This window comes from Labrus mixtus, chromosome 20 (assembly GCF_963584025.1).
Source record: "Labrus mixtus chromosome 20, fLabMix1.1, whole genome shotgun sequence".
NCBI lineage: Eukaryota > Metazoa > Chordata > Actinopteri > Labriformes > Labridae > Labrus > Labrus mixtus.
Window position 1 is genome coordinate 23,706,524 of NC_083631.1, and position 14,201 is coordinate 23,720,724.

General features: G+C 44.9%; 2 protein-coding genes across 2 annotated transcripts in view; both read left to right on the forward strand.

Annotated features, from left to right (window-relative positions):
- hmox1a (heme oxygenase 1a) overlaps nucleotides 1-14,201 on the forward strand; it is a 149,370-nt gene that overhangs the window by 63,042 nt on the left and 72,127 nt on the right. The window lies entirely within an intron of this gene.
- Nucleotides 1-14,201, forward strand: part of ntn1b (netrin 1b) — a 35,310-nt gene that overhangs the window by 11,291 nt on the left and 9,818 nt on the right. The window contains exon 3 of the mRNA XM_061026897.1: nucleotides 10,176-10,364. Within this exon, the coding sequence (XP_060882880.1) occupies nucleotides 10,176-10,364 (189 nt within the window). The remainder of the gene's footprint in view (nucleotides 1-10,175; nucleotides 10,365-14,201) is intronic.

The following is a 14,201-nucleotide window of genomic DNA, read 5'->3' on the forward strand; positions in this document are numbered from 1 at the left end:
CACTTTTTACAGAATTTGTTCTTATTCTTCAACTCTCATGCCTTTCTTGAAAAGTAAACTTACACCTATCCAATTTAAAAAAGTGGTTCAAAAGTGTCATTATTCAAATGTTTGCAAAGAATCAAACGAAGCATCAAACCGACCTGCTGCAAAGAGTTTGTAGCTTTTTTTCTAATTTTAAACTCTCGTCCCTAAAGCTCGACCTCGACGAGGAAAGATTATTTCAAACATGCAGAAAATTAAGTTCAGCTCATGTTGCTGCGGCTGTGGCTCAGTGGTAGAGTCGGTCGTGTCTCAAGCAGAAGGTTGAGGGTTTGATCCCCAGTGACGTCTGTATCAGCGAGTTAAAGGGTTAAATGATGTGGTGCATTCTACAAACACACCGGAGAGATATTTCTCACACGAGGTCTGTTTGATTCAGGCCTTCAGGGAAAAGAGGAGGAGGATGGATTGTCACCTCAGCTTTCCTGCCTCCATCTCCCCTCGCCCCTAGGGCCACACGGCGAGACGCAGCGCAGAGAGCATGTGCCAGAGTGTTAAAATAACCTCCCCGCTCTGTGGGAAACGATCTGGACGTCAGCCGGCCTGCAGAGTCCCGCGGCGACCCGGCCGTGTTTAGAAACCTTCATACAGGTTTAGTCTGGAGAACAATCCCTCTGACCAAAAAAGCTCAATTACGGTGCGTTCAGGTTTACCGTAAATACAAGCTCCCAACTTTGACGAAACGACTCGGGTCAGCCTCAAGCCGGTGATTACAGATAGCGTTAAGTGAGCGGTTTTCAGACGTCTCCCGAGTGTGTCAACACTAAAACCAAAATCCCTTTTATCCTAATTACTCCGAGGACAAAAGGAGTCAGGACTGAACAACATTCAAAGGGTTAGAATCTGAAGAGAAACATCATGGTGCCACCAGAGACCGCACTCCTCACAGGTTTTATACTCGGCCTCTCATCCGCCTTCTCCAACAGTTTAAGATGTTGTGATTTAAATTGTGAGGATGTGAGAAAAGCTTCAGAGAATCTGTTCATGAAGCCGGTGGTTGACCTTTAAGGGTCGAAGAGTAAAGCTTACAAAAAATAAAAACATTAAATAAAGAATAAAAACATGCTCTGAGTCGGCCTTAACATCAGCTGTTCACCATGAATAGTGAGTGAAATGATGGTACCCTGGTTGCTAACAGTGCATACCTTTAGAGGCTAACATCAGGTCCTAACAGGAAGCGTTAGATACCCCCGTTGTCCTCGGGCTTTTGTTTTGAAATACATAATTCGGGCTTGCATCGGGCCGGGCTCCGTGCTTTTTGTTGTTTTTTTGGCTGCTCCAAAGTTTATGCTACTTGCTGAAGCACTGACACAAGTCAATGTGACACACCTCCCTTAGCTGTGAATCAGGCGCCGCACAGTGACACACACAAACCTCCACATGAGCGGACCAAACCAAAAAACAAACACGCTCACACACAAACAGTCCCTGTCAGCAAAGCATCCGACAGGGAAAGGCGGAAGCCAGGTAGGAAAAGACACGTGGGTGAAGAGAGATGGCCCCGCCCACTCAGGGGACGCCGTTTTTTTAGGGGCACAATGACGGAAGGAGAAGCAACAGTCTTTAAAAATCTAAGAAAAGATAAAAACCGAAGCAACTTTTTCATCACTTGAATTTGATCACGCGTTTGTCAGAACTTATCGGCCGCTCTCCTGTCTCACAGGAAGGGAGGGGCGGGGGAAGTGTGGAGGTAGAAGAGGCTGAGGGAGGAAGACAGCGTTTGTTTTGGTCTGTAAATCTGCTCTAAAAGTCACATGGTAACCCTTCAGACGTATAGGATGAACACTTTGAATCTTCTTGTAATAGCGGGGGTTAAACTGTTGGAGTAGGGGGGTATGAGTGAAGAACTTCTCATGGCAGTGCTCCTAACCACAGAGTGCAGACTTCCTTTAGAAACTAAACAGAGGGAGCAGATTCTGCTTATCGAGCTTAATGACTCAGGACCTTTTCATCACCTCTCCCATAAACTGGAGGAAGGAAAGGAGCAGCCCCCCCCCAGTCGCCCCGTTTCCACACCTTCACTGACGGAGCACTGCAGTCCGTCACTGAAAATATACAAGTCATCAAACACAAACACACACATTAATAAGATGTTATTAGATAATACCCAGGGGAGGATTTTAACAACAGTCACAGCAGGCGTGTGTGACGATTCTGTTTACACACACACACACACACACACTCAGATTAAAGAGGAAGGATTCCCCAGTCGACGCCCCTGATGTCCTGCCAACCAGCTCCCTCTCTCTGTCAGCTTTAAGGCCGTTTATTTCCTGATATATCTTTTTCAAGACGCTGCGTCCTAAATCTGGCAATAGCTGCTTTGATAAACGTCTGCTCACTCCCACCTCCCCTGGACTGATCCCAACCCTGCAACAAGACGATAAATGGACTGAGATATGCCCCGCCATTATGACTTATTATTCATAAGAGAGGACGTGTTATCATTGGCCACACCAAGCAGCAGCTGCTCAGAACTTGGAACAAAGAACTGTGGTCATAACTGATTGCTCAATTTCACAATGCCAGCTCTTTTTTTTCTTTTTTTCTTGTTCTGCAAGGGGGTCATGGTTCAGATCAGTCACAGCCTCTACACCGCCAACTGTTTTGTTCAGCGATCGGCGGATGCGGACGATTTGTTAAGTTCTTTGAGCTTCTCATAAAGATGCATGGGTTACATTAGTTTCTGTTAAATGGTAAATGGAGCTCGAAGCCTGCAGGTCACACCTTCACATTCACACACTGATGGTGGAGTCTATACAGTGACCATCAGTGTTACCGCCAACAGCAGTGGGAGAAACTTTGGGTTAAAGTCAGGGTTTGTAATTTCCTCCAGATCCACTTTTTAAGATTTTGGTTGAAATTGTCTTTAGGTCCTGACAGAAATTAATAATTCATGTTCTCTGAAAAAGGAACAAAGAACTTCAACCAATGTCTGCCACGAGATACCAATCTGATGAACCAATCAGACGCCTCCCTGTCTCCCTGCTCGTTCTCTACCTCTTGCGTGCTCTAGCTCACACTCAAAGAGCGTCATCGAGTTTATACTGTGAGTTTACTGACCGCTGAATGAGACATGAGACGACGTAGTTTCTACACAATGAAAGAGATGAGCTGAGGTCCACTTCTGGAGAGACGGCGCTCTGTATGTAAGTGAGGGGGCGTGGCTTTAGAGGGAGCACAGAGGGGAGGGGGTGTAGACGGAGCACTGAGGGAAAGCTACTTTCAAAATCATGCTAGTTTTAGAAAATGACCAACCCTGCCTTTAAGTGTTTTGCCCAAGCACACATCAGACATGTGGCTGCAGGAGCTGGGGATCGAACCCCAAACCTTCCAGTTTATGAGACGACCAGCTCTCCATCTCAGCCGCCCCGCTGCAGACAGAATGAAAAACCCCTCGGGGCGAGACACTCTCTCACTGCGCCTAATTCTTTACTGGTATTAGCATAAACAGTCAGAAAGGTCGGTGCAGATTAACGCTGCGTCGTTAAAGTCTGTAAGAGAGAGAACTACTGTTCCTCGCAGAGTCACCGCTAACAGCTCATTACCCCACACACACACATTATTACCAGCTAATCTGAAATGACTTGGCGCTGACGTTGCATGGCGTGGGATGATGTCATGTTGGGTTACCTAACGACAGCACAGAGAAGCAGCCTGCAGCAGTCGTTCTCTGTCCAGGCTTTTTCTTGGGTGGCTGTTTATGTTGAGGCAGTGAATTCCCCGATCGCCGGGCAACCAAACGGTTTACGAGCAGTTACTCACACAAAGCGCGGGGCGGGCTGATTGCTCAGCTAATTGATCTCCACCAGAGATCACAGAGCCACGCTCATAAAAGAAGGGGAACGCCCCCCCCCCCTACATGACATCACCGCACGCTGCACGGCGAGCAAGTCAGAGGAGAGACTCATTCCCACACTCTCTGCAGTGTCAAACACACACACACACACACACACACACACACACACACACACACACACACACACACACACACAACTTGTCAACTGTTTGATGAAGAAGCTTCTGGTTCAGAGGGGATGGGTAGATAAAGGTTTCCCTAAACACTTCAGCCCCCTGATGCCCAGGATGCAGGAGACTTAAAGCTCCATCAATCACACATCTCATGACGCAGATACGATCTATCTTCAGAATCAGAATCAGAATCAGAATCAGAATCACAATCAGAATCAGGGTTTATTGCAAAGGAAGGAAGGTCAAAGGAATTTGACTTGGTGTATTGGTGCTAAACAATTAACAAGGAAATAAAGCAGAACTAGCAACAACTTAAATAATACAGAATAAGAAGATATTACAATATATAAAATAGAATTTAAAAATGTAAAATATAAAATATAAAAATAAATAAACAGAAAATGTACAAAAGGTGCAATTATAAAAAAAAACACAAAATGTGCACTCCTGAAAATATCTAGATCATGTCAGGAGGATGCTCCTCTCAAATGTTTTCCTGGTCGTGTGTTCCCGTCTTATAGAGGGAAAACAGACGACGGAATGAAGTCAGAGAAAAGTCTGCAAAAACAAACCTCTGTCCTCAGCACAAAGACAGGTGAACATCGTCCCACATGTGATATGTGTCTCATTAAAAACCACCCCGCTTACCCTGACTCTGCACGTTCCTGAGCGGATGTTTGTGTAAACGCTCCGTCTCTCCTTACAGAGCAGACCGTCTTTGAATCCGTCTCATATTAGCTCACATGTGTTTGATGCTCTGTTTGTTTGTTTGTGAGACGTCCAGGTGACGGGTGCTTTTTTCTTTTTAAAACATAAAAAGCTTTCCAGAAACTTGTAAAACGATCTCTAATTTGGAGAGAAATCTTTTGTTGTCCTGCCAGCTGCTGCAGTGACGTCGGATTTAAATATTTAGTGTGTGAAAACGTGCGTCTGACGGGTTCGACCTTGAAGCAGCTGAAGGTGACGTGTTTGTAGAATTAATTACAAACGAGCTTCATCAGAGAGAATCCACGACTGCTGTTTCAGAAACGTTTGTTTGAATATCGGCTTCAATAAAAAGAGTCTCCATGAGTTCTTTAAGAACGATGGATAAGACTACATTAATGATGTACAGCCTGAAGATTATTCTTTATCAGGAATTTATGGACGATGTGGTTCTGGATGATGGAATTCCTCAAATGGCATTACCCCCCTTAACAATTTAAATGAGACCCTTTATTTAGGTTCAAGCCGTGACTGCATGTCCCCCCTCCTTACACCTGAGGGTTTCACTGAGACGGGGCACACACTGGGTGATTCTATAGGAGTGTTTAGAGTAATTTTGAAGTCTGGGCGAGCTACATTGCAAGAAGTTTTAATTTAATTTAATTTAACCAGGAAAAAGTCTCATTGAGATTAAAAATCTCTTTTACAAGAGCGTCCTGACCAAGACAGGCAGCAGCACAGTTACAGGGCTTCAGGAATCACAAAAAGAAACATTCATCAGAATCTGTCATAAGTCATCAGCAACAAAGCGATCAAAAAGGTTCAATACGAGTTAGCTCAAACATCTACAGTCAGATATTTCTGCCTCCAGATCTTTAAGGAAACATTCAAGGAAACCAGCTCCCGAAGATTTAAAGTATCTTGCAACCGATTCCAAGAAGAGGGAGCAGCATACTTGAACGCCCTTTTTCCTAATTCAGTACGGGCTTTAGGGATGGTTAGAATGTTTAGATGGTAACTTCCAGTACTGTTTTGAAGTATGTAGCTCTGTAGGTAGGATGGAAGCAGACCGAGAATACCCTTATAAATAAAAAATATGCCAGTGGTTTAGTCTACATGCAGATAAGGCAGTCCAACCAACCCGAGAATACAAGGAGCAGTGGTGAGTAAGGGTGATAAACCTCAGTGCCCCATGGTAGACAGTATCCAGCGTGTGTAGGCTTTGCGAGGATGCGTGCATGTAAATAGCATCACCATAGTCTAGTACCGATATTAAATTGGCAGCAACAAGTGTTTTTTTGGCCTTAAATGAAAAGCAAATCATGGCTGATTCCCTAACCTCGGGGCTATAATGTGGCCCTGTTACTCTGTCGTACTGTAGTAACAAATATCAACACTATCGTTGACGTTCATCCCTAAAGAACTCAGTGACTCTCCTCGACATCCCCCACATACAGCTCAGGTGTTATACAAGCGTTGTGTAACCTCTATACGCTTTGAGAGCTTTTACAATCGAGTGTTTTTGATGGAACTTCAACAGTGTGTGTTGGGGCGCAGATAGCCCAGCGGTTATGACGCGCACCCCATGTACGGAGGCTGTGGTCCTCATTGCGGCCGCCAAGGGTTTGAGTCCGGCCTTGGCCGTCTGCTGCATGTCATCCACCCGCTCTCTCCTCCATATCGATAAATATGAGTGTGTGTTAAAGAGAGCACACACACACCTGACACAGACTAACTCCTGGAGACAGATCACACTTTGTCTGTGTGTGTGTGTGTGTGTGTGTGTGTGTGTGTGTGTGTGTGTGTGTGTGTGTGACTGATCTCTCTCTGCACTAAACCAACTGTTGTCATGAAGGCATGGCGGTGTGATCTGTTAGCAGGCTGGTTGTTGTCTTTTCCTGAGATCACAGGTTGTAACGGACTCTGTTTGATCCAAGAGACTGAACAGGATTACGCTCACTGAGAGAGTAATGGATCCTGAATAAACAACACATGTGCTGGAATTCCATCTTTCTGTGCCTCGGTGCATTCTTTTAAACACACACACACACACACACACACACACACACACACACACACACACACACACACACACACACACAGATACACACTGTGTGGTTAGAGACTGACATGTTGATAGGATGTGTACATTTCTGAATTCTTCCAATCATCCAGAACCGAACGTCATGAGTGATCAACACATGCGGACGTTTGATTGTCTCTGAAGTGTTCTCTCCTCTGCAGGCGGAGCGAGAAATCGCCTCCATCAACATGTGGGATGTGGGATTTTTTCTTCCTGTATGCACACCCACCCCGAGTGCTTCCTTCACTGCGCCTGATAGAAAGCTCTCCAACAGAAATAGACTGGAATAGTGGCGCTCTAAGTGGGCCCTCAAAGGCCAATGGAAGCAGAGTCAGAAACGACACAAAGGAATCACAGTTTATGAAATCACGTCGTATGAGGAATTTTAAAACAGAACGTTGAAGGCAAATATTCAAACGTCAGCGCCGTTTATCGGACTCTTGCTTTGTCTAAGCGGCAACCTCTGATGTTGAAAAATGAAGCCGATGCTGAAGTGTAAAATCCTGCAGTTCCTGGAGTGTCCACTAGAGGCTGGCTGCAGAAGCACAGGAAGTCACATACACACCCATTCTAAAAAGCCTGTTTTTACAGCAGAGATTAACATGTTTACAGCCTGGTTCAAAAAACCAAATAGGTGTGATTAGCTCATGTCTCGATGGACACACACTGTACGGGGGGTGAATGTTTTGATGACTCATCAGTTTTGATTTGATGAAGGATAAGAGTTATTCACAATAAGGCGTGTAGCTGACCTGATTGACAGGTGGGCGCGGTGTAACGGTTTGTCAGGAGGTTTAAAACCCGCCTCAGCTCCAGCTCTCAGCCTGTCGTTAGGTTGACTGAAAGTTAGACTGAGACAGCATTTCCAGCATGGAGACCGCCATCGATGGGACTCCAGCGCCCCCTGCAGGAACAGACGGGGGATGTCACTCAGGCTTTGTGCATTAATAATTACAGACTCTGCTCTGATCTTCTACATTTATTCAAATCAACTTGAATCCAATATAAGAGCACATTGTCCCATGACAGCTGACGATGAGGTCGTTAATAACTCGGTGCTTGTATTCTCAACATGTGATGTTGTTGGACAGGGCGTTTGGATCCTGCTGCTCTGAAACAGTCTTATCAGCGCTCGAGTTGTAGTCCCTGCTGGTCGAGTCCTGCGGAGTGTGTGAGCGCAGAGCGAGGATGTGTGGATGAGAGAGTACAGCGCTCGTTAGAAGAGCGTGCAGACAAGCGGTGCAGATTGTGTTTATTAATCCTGTGACGCTTTGACACACACACACACACACACGTATGATAAGAGCATCTTTAACTCTCTCTCAGGCTGTGTGTTCTGAAGTAATTGTGTGATTTTAAAGTGACGGCTGATATGTCAGAATAAACACACCCGACTGAATATTTATGAAGATGAAACTAAAGGACCAGCATCAGGGAGTGTTCCATTTTCTATTCATGAAAGAAATGTTGGTCGCATTTTCCGTCACAGTGCTCTTAAGTGGAGATAACATCTGGGATAAGAGAGCAGTGAGAGGCTGTGTGTGTGTGTGTGTGTGTGTGTGTGTGTGTGTGTGTGTGTGTGTGTGTTTAAGCCATGTATAGTGTGTGTGTCTGATTGTCTCTGGGGAGGGAAGTGTGGTAGATAAGCTTATGACAGCTGCCAAACACCTCAGCATATGTATGTGTGTGTGTGTGTGTGTGTGTGTGTGTGTGTGTGTGTTTCTGAATCCGCACCACCTGCCAGCTCGGTCCCTCACGGCAGGTGTTGAGCGTGTTTGGTACGTGATTCAGACTCCTGATGAAGGTGAAACATATGTGAGGGTCTTATCTCTGCAATAAGTTGGAGGCGGGCGGATTGATGGTGAGATTACTGGAATGCGAGGAGCGGTGAAGGCGGCTCTCGTGCTTACGTGCCGTCTAATTCAGTCAGAGAAAAAACTTTGAAGATACAGGATAAACCATTTGAAGGCGTAAGATGTGACTTCCTGTATTGAAATATAGAAAAAAATCTAATTAATTGTGAAGTCAGACTCCCTCTGGGTTTGTTGTTCTGAGCTCTGTGTTCACACTGACAGGACGGTCGCTTCCTTTATCTACTTTATATTTCACTCAGAGGCTCTAACATGTTTCATACATGTTTGTCTTTCACATGAACCCCTCCCTCTCCATGTGTGGGGCGCCCTGCCATCACATGGGGGGGAGAGACAGCCCCGCCCACTCAGGGACGCTGACAAAGCCGTATTCAGACTGCCGTTTCAAGCCGCCATATTCACGCCCCTTTGACGTTCTGCTATCAATCTGAATGTTGCTGAAGCGTAACGGGGGGACGGAGTGATCCCCCCCTCTGTACCGTCTTTGGAGGTAGTAACAGAGGCGTTACAGAGGTGAGGCGATTCCAGCAGAGCGAGCGGGGGAGCACAGCGCTGTGTGTGTGCATGTCTGACTCACTGTGTGTGTATGTGGAGCTCCGGCTACAGGAAGCAATAGAGACATGTCCGTCATACAGCGCCCGTTGTCAATCAACTGTTGTCATAGAGACAGGACGGATGTGCATTGCGAGGCCTTACATGCTAATGTAAGCTATACGGCGCCATTTTGTTTGTTTGTATTTTGTGTTAAGTGTCATTTTAAGATGTATTTCATTAGTTTATCGTCAGCTGATCTGTGATTACTTTGGCTTGTTTTTGATCTGGTTAAAATGAGCTCAGAAGCTACATATGGTGGCATTTCATTAGTATGCTAGATCCAGAAAGAAACAGCTTCAGGGACAAAGGAAGCAGAGAGTTTCAGACAAAAAAACCCAAAAATGCTGATAAATGTCTGATATCTTGGCAGAGCGTGAGTGCATGAGAAATGTGGAACCCGGGGTCGAAATAAACGAGTGAAAATAGTAATAACAATAAATCAGAAGTCTCTCAGATGTGTGGGAGAGCGGAAGAAAGTTTTCCTGCCTGACATCACCAGGGGGTCAAAGGTTAAATTCACAAGCAGGTGGCCAAGAAAGAGAGGGAGAGGGAGAGTATGAACCAGAGGCTCCTTTATCCTCAGACCAGACCAAAGCAGGCCGCGTCGAGCTGCACCATCTGTTTCTGTAACGAGTCGTCTCGATGTGACAAACTCACACCGCACTCTGTGATGTCTGTCAAGTTATCGGGTTTTCTCAGGATCTGTGAACTCACATCCTGGGACACCAACATTTAGCTTTTTAAGATTCTTTAACCGATTAAATTCCTTTTTTAATCATGTATTTCTTCTCGTTTGTTTCTTATTGTTTGATTATTTTTTCACATGAAGGTATCCTCTCTCGCTGATCTGCAAAATATCAAGTCAAAGTTAAAACGCTTCTCCCCCTTTTTTTTTTTTTTTTACCCAGCATGCCACTGTAACCTGCACGCCCGCCGCTGTCGTTTCAACATGGAGCTGTACAAGCTGTCGGGCCGGAGGAGCGGCGGCGTCTGCCTCAACTGTCGTCACAACACGGCCGGACGCCACTGCCACTACTGCAAGGAGGGCTACTACAGAGACATGACCAAGTCCATCTCTCACCGCAGGGCGTGCAAAGGTAACACGCCGTGACACAAGTCGGTTATGTTATGTCGTCACTACAAGGTCACCGTGTTAAGAGTCCTGTTGGTTTGACCTGATAACTGCTCTCATATCTGGCAAACCGAGGGGCGTCCAAAACGGCCAAAATGTGGGGGGGGGGGCTTAAAAGCGCCTACCTTCTCTGGTCCAAACAAATCCAGAGCATTCAGCAGAATCTAAAGTTAGAAGGAGGACATACTGGCTGCTGCATTGTTGTCAGAGAAGCCAGCACACATCAGGTAAAAAAGGAATTCTTGCCCACCTGTCTCTGTGTCTTTAAGCTGACCCGTGAAGCTCCCGAGCTGTTCTCTGTGGATCCCTGCAGAGACAAACAGAACAGAGGTGTGAGCTGATCCACTGATCAGAGCAAAGGAAACAATTGGATAGTCATGCACAGGCACACACCAACACCGACACACAGGTGTGGGCACATACGTCAGGTTTGAGACGGAGCAGCGGAGGATTAATGTGCACAGAGACAAAAGCTGAGCTCCTTCTGTCTCGCAACACCTCAGGGAGGAGAGAGAGACTCCGAGACCCTGAGAAAACAAACTTCAGTCACTCAGTCACTTTAACTCAACAGTGAAGTATCCTGAAGATGTAAAAAATACTTGGAATATGTACCTGTCACTACGTTCCTGACAAACACTAAACATGTGATTAGGAGATGGATGGTGTTTCAGGGGATAAAGTCTGTAGAGAGGCCCAATCCTCGTGACATGTTTCCCTCCCTGATATCAATTCAAACAGATTAAAACAAATAAGGGACGCATCGGTTCAACAGGCCGAGTTCCTTCAGTTAGTTTAGACCTGAAGACGCCTTTAGGAGGAGAGGTGAAACTTTTTTATTTTTTTTATTTTTTTAACCTTTATTTAAGCAGGTTGGTCACATTGAGATTAAAAACCTATTTTTCAAGGGAGACCTGGCCAAGACAGGCAGCAGCAAAAACACAAAGTTACAGACGGAAATACAAAGAGAGACAAAGTACAATTTACAAAACACAACATTTTGGATTAAAATAGAAACATCTATGAGTCAAATCTGGGAATCAGTCGTTCAAACAGCCGAGCTAAAACATCGACATCCTGTAGAATCTGCTTCCATGTCTTTCATTTTAGATTTAAAAACATTTAAGGACACCAGGTCCTTGAGCTTTAAGTCATTCTGCAACAGATTCCAGGCTGAGGGTGCAGAGTACCCAAAAACCCTTTTCCCAATTTCTGTCCGAGAGAGACAGAGAGCATAAAGAGGTCCTGAGAACGCAAAGAATACTGTCCTGTACTTCTCTGCATGATAAAAACACAGAGAGAGGAAGAAGACCAATAATTGCCTTATATATAAAGGTGTACCAGTGTATGAGCCTACGGGTCGCCAAACTTCTTCATGTCCAGTTGCTTTTGGATCAGGCTTTGATTTACCAACTCTTTCTGTTCAGGATAGGGCGACATCATCGGATAATTCAGTTAAAAACATCATCTTTGACTGACTTAAAAACAAAATCTTAGCCTAAAACAGAGTCGTCCCGATACCAGAATTTCCACAAAACGATTGGCTGTGACATCAGTTAGAAACCTCTGGATTTATTTTTCAAATCAACCAAGCGTCCCTCCCTGCTCTTGTTGGACAGGAAGTAGAGCGCTGTGCCAACACAGCCAGGAGGAAGTCTGCTTTCATTCCATGTTCCTTAAGCCCCCCTCTCCTCCCCTCCTCCCCCCCGAACACCACCACTTCTAATCTCAGCAAAATGTCCTCTCAGCGATTAGCTAATAAAAGTTTGAGGTTAAGTAAAATAAATGTCTCTACATCTGCAGTGGCAGCGTTGAATGCCTCGTGCTTTATTTCCCAGATTAACAACTTCACCCCTCATCGAGCGCAGTGTAAACACGGCTCTTGGAGAACCACAGCCTACCCCCCACCACCCTAAAGTTTGTTTTCTTTCCCCGTCCCCTCAAATGTTTTGGCAGTCTGAGCCTTTAACCAGGCACAGCGGGTCCACGGAGAAGAAGCAGGTACATGCTTCAGTGCACCGAGCTCCGAGTACCCCTCAGTGACCATTCAGCTCTCCAGGACCCCCCACTGATGGTGCAAATTAATTAATGTGTCCAGGTTGTAGCCCCCCCCCCTCCCCTCAGAGGCACTGAGGCTGTTGCTTAACATTAGAGGCCTTGGAGTGACACAGTACTCAACATTACTCTACTTTAAATCAAACTGTCAGAAAAAACTTTTTAATAAAATTAGAAAATTGTTGTTAAGTCAGGCTGGTTCGCGGTTGGTAGGAGGGTTTTGGGGTGGCTGTGGATCAGTGGGCCTCGTTGGTGGTTCAAGCCCTGGCTCCTGCAGTCCACATGATGTAGAGTAAAGGCAAGAAACTGAACTCCAAACTGTAAAGCAAATCCACAAATCCTGCAGCTGATTGCTCCATGAATCAGGCATCGATTGCCAAAGCTGTCAGTTCTGATTCACTCAAAGCACATTGCACTGATCATATTTAATTAGAAACATGCGCTTAATGTTTTACAATCCTGTGAAGTGTTGCGTCTGATTGTCAAGAGGAACTTTTTACACTTCCACTCTCCATCGAGCCAAACACATTTTTCCCGTTCAAACATTTGTTGTTGCTTGAAAAATGTGATGAGAAATGGACGAGTTGTGTTTGTTTTCTTAATGATGTGTGAATGTTGATGTGATGATCATTTCATTGCGTTGATGGTTTCCATTTAGTTTGAAAATGTGTTTTTTTTAGTTCTCAGAGGAAACGATGACGATCCCTAAAAAACTTTCACCGCTTGATTTCCTTTTTTGAACCCTTGAAAGAATCTTTAATGATACAAAAAACTGGTGGAAGAAAAACAAAGGAGGTAGAGCTTATTTTATAAAATAAAGGATTTAATAAGCATCTTGTTATGTTCCTCGAGCTCCATAAATTTAAAACTAAAAATCAACTCCAACCTCTGCTGGACCACTTCAAGCAAAACATCCAAATGACTCTGCTGGTGCGTATAACACATGCAGGGCTAATGGGCAGGCTCGGCGAGCACTTCAAACACCAGCTTTATGGTAAACGTTTGGCAGAACGCACACACACACACACACACACACACACACACACACACACACACACACACACACACACACACACACACACACACACACACACACACACACACACACACACACACACACACACACACACACACACACACACAGCGAGTTTCTCACATTTAACTTGCAATCTTCCCAAACAGCTTAAACAGACTTTGAAGTGCGCTCCACTCGTCCATTAATGGGAAACATTATTCGGGCGGTTATTTGCAGGAACTCTTTGCCAAAAAGTAAAACTCTCGAGGAGGCACACACACATCTTGTTATCTTGTCTATGTTATAGACTGATACTGTGCGGAGAGATTGAAGTGTTATAATAATAATAATGATAATATTAATAATAAAGTTTATTTATAAAGCACTTATCAAAACCAACGTCACAAAATGCTTTACAGAAAAAAGAAAAATCCCAACAGTCAAATACACAACAATAAAATCTTATTTAAAAAAGCATGAAAAGTAAAACAACAGTGCAGCAATCATCCAATGAACAGAGAAAAGAGAAACACAGATTGGCTAAACAGTAAAACACGAGTTATAAGTTAGTAACTTATAAGTTAGTGAGCGTTGTGCACGCCTTCCAGAGAAGGCCTAATGAAGAGTGCTCGTTATGGGTGGAGGGACGCCGTGTAATTGGAATGAGGTTTCTTGCTGGTTAAAGGCCCAGTTCTCCTTCTGTGACGGTCTGGAAGGAAAACACAGCTCGCTGGG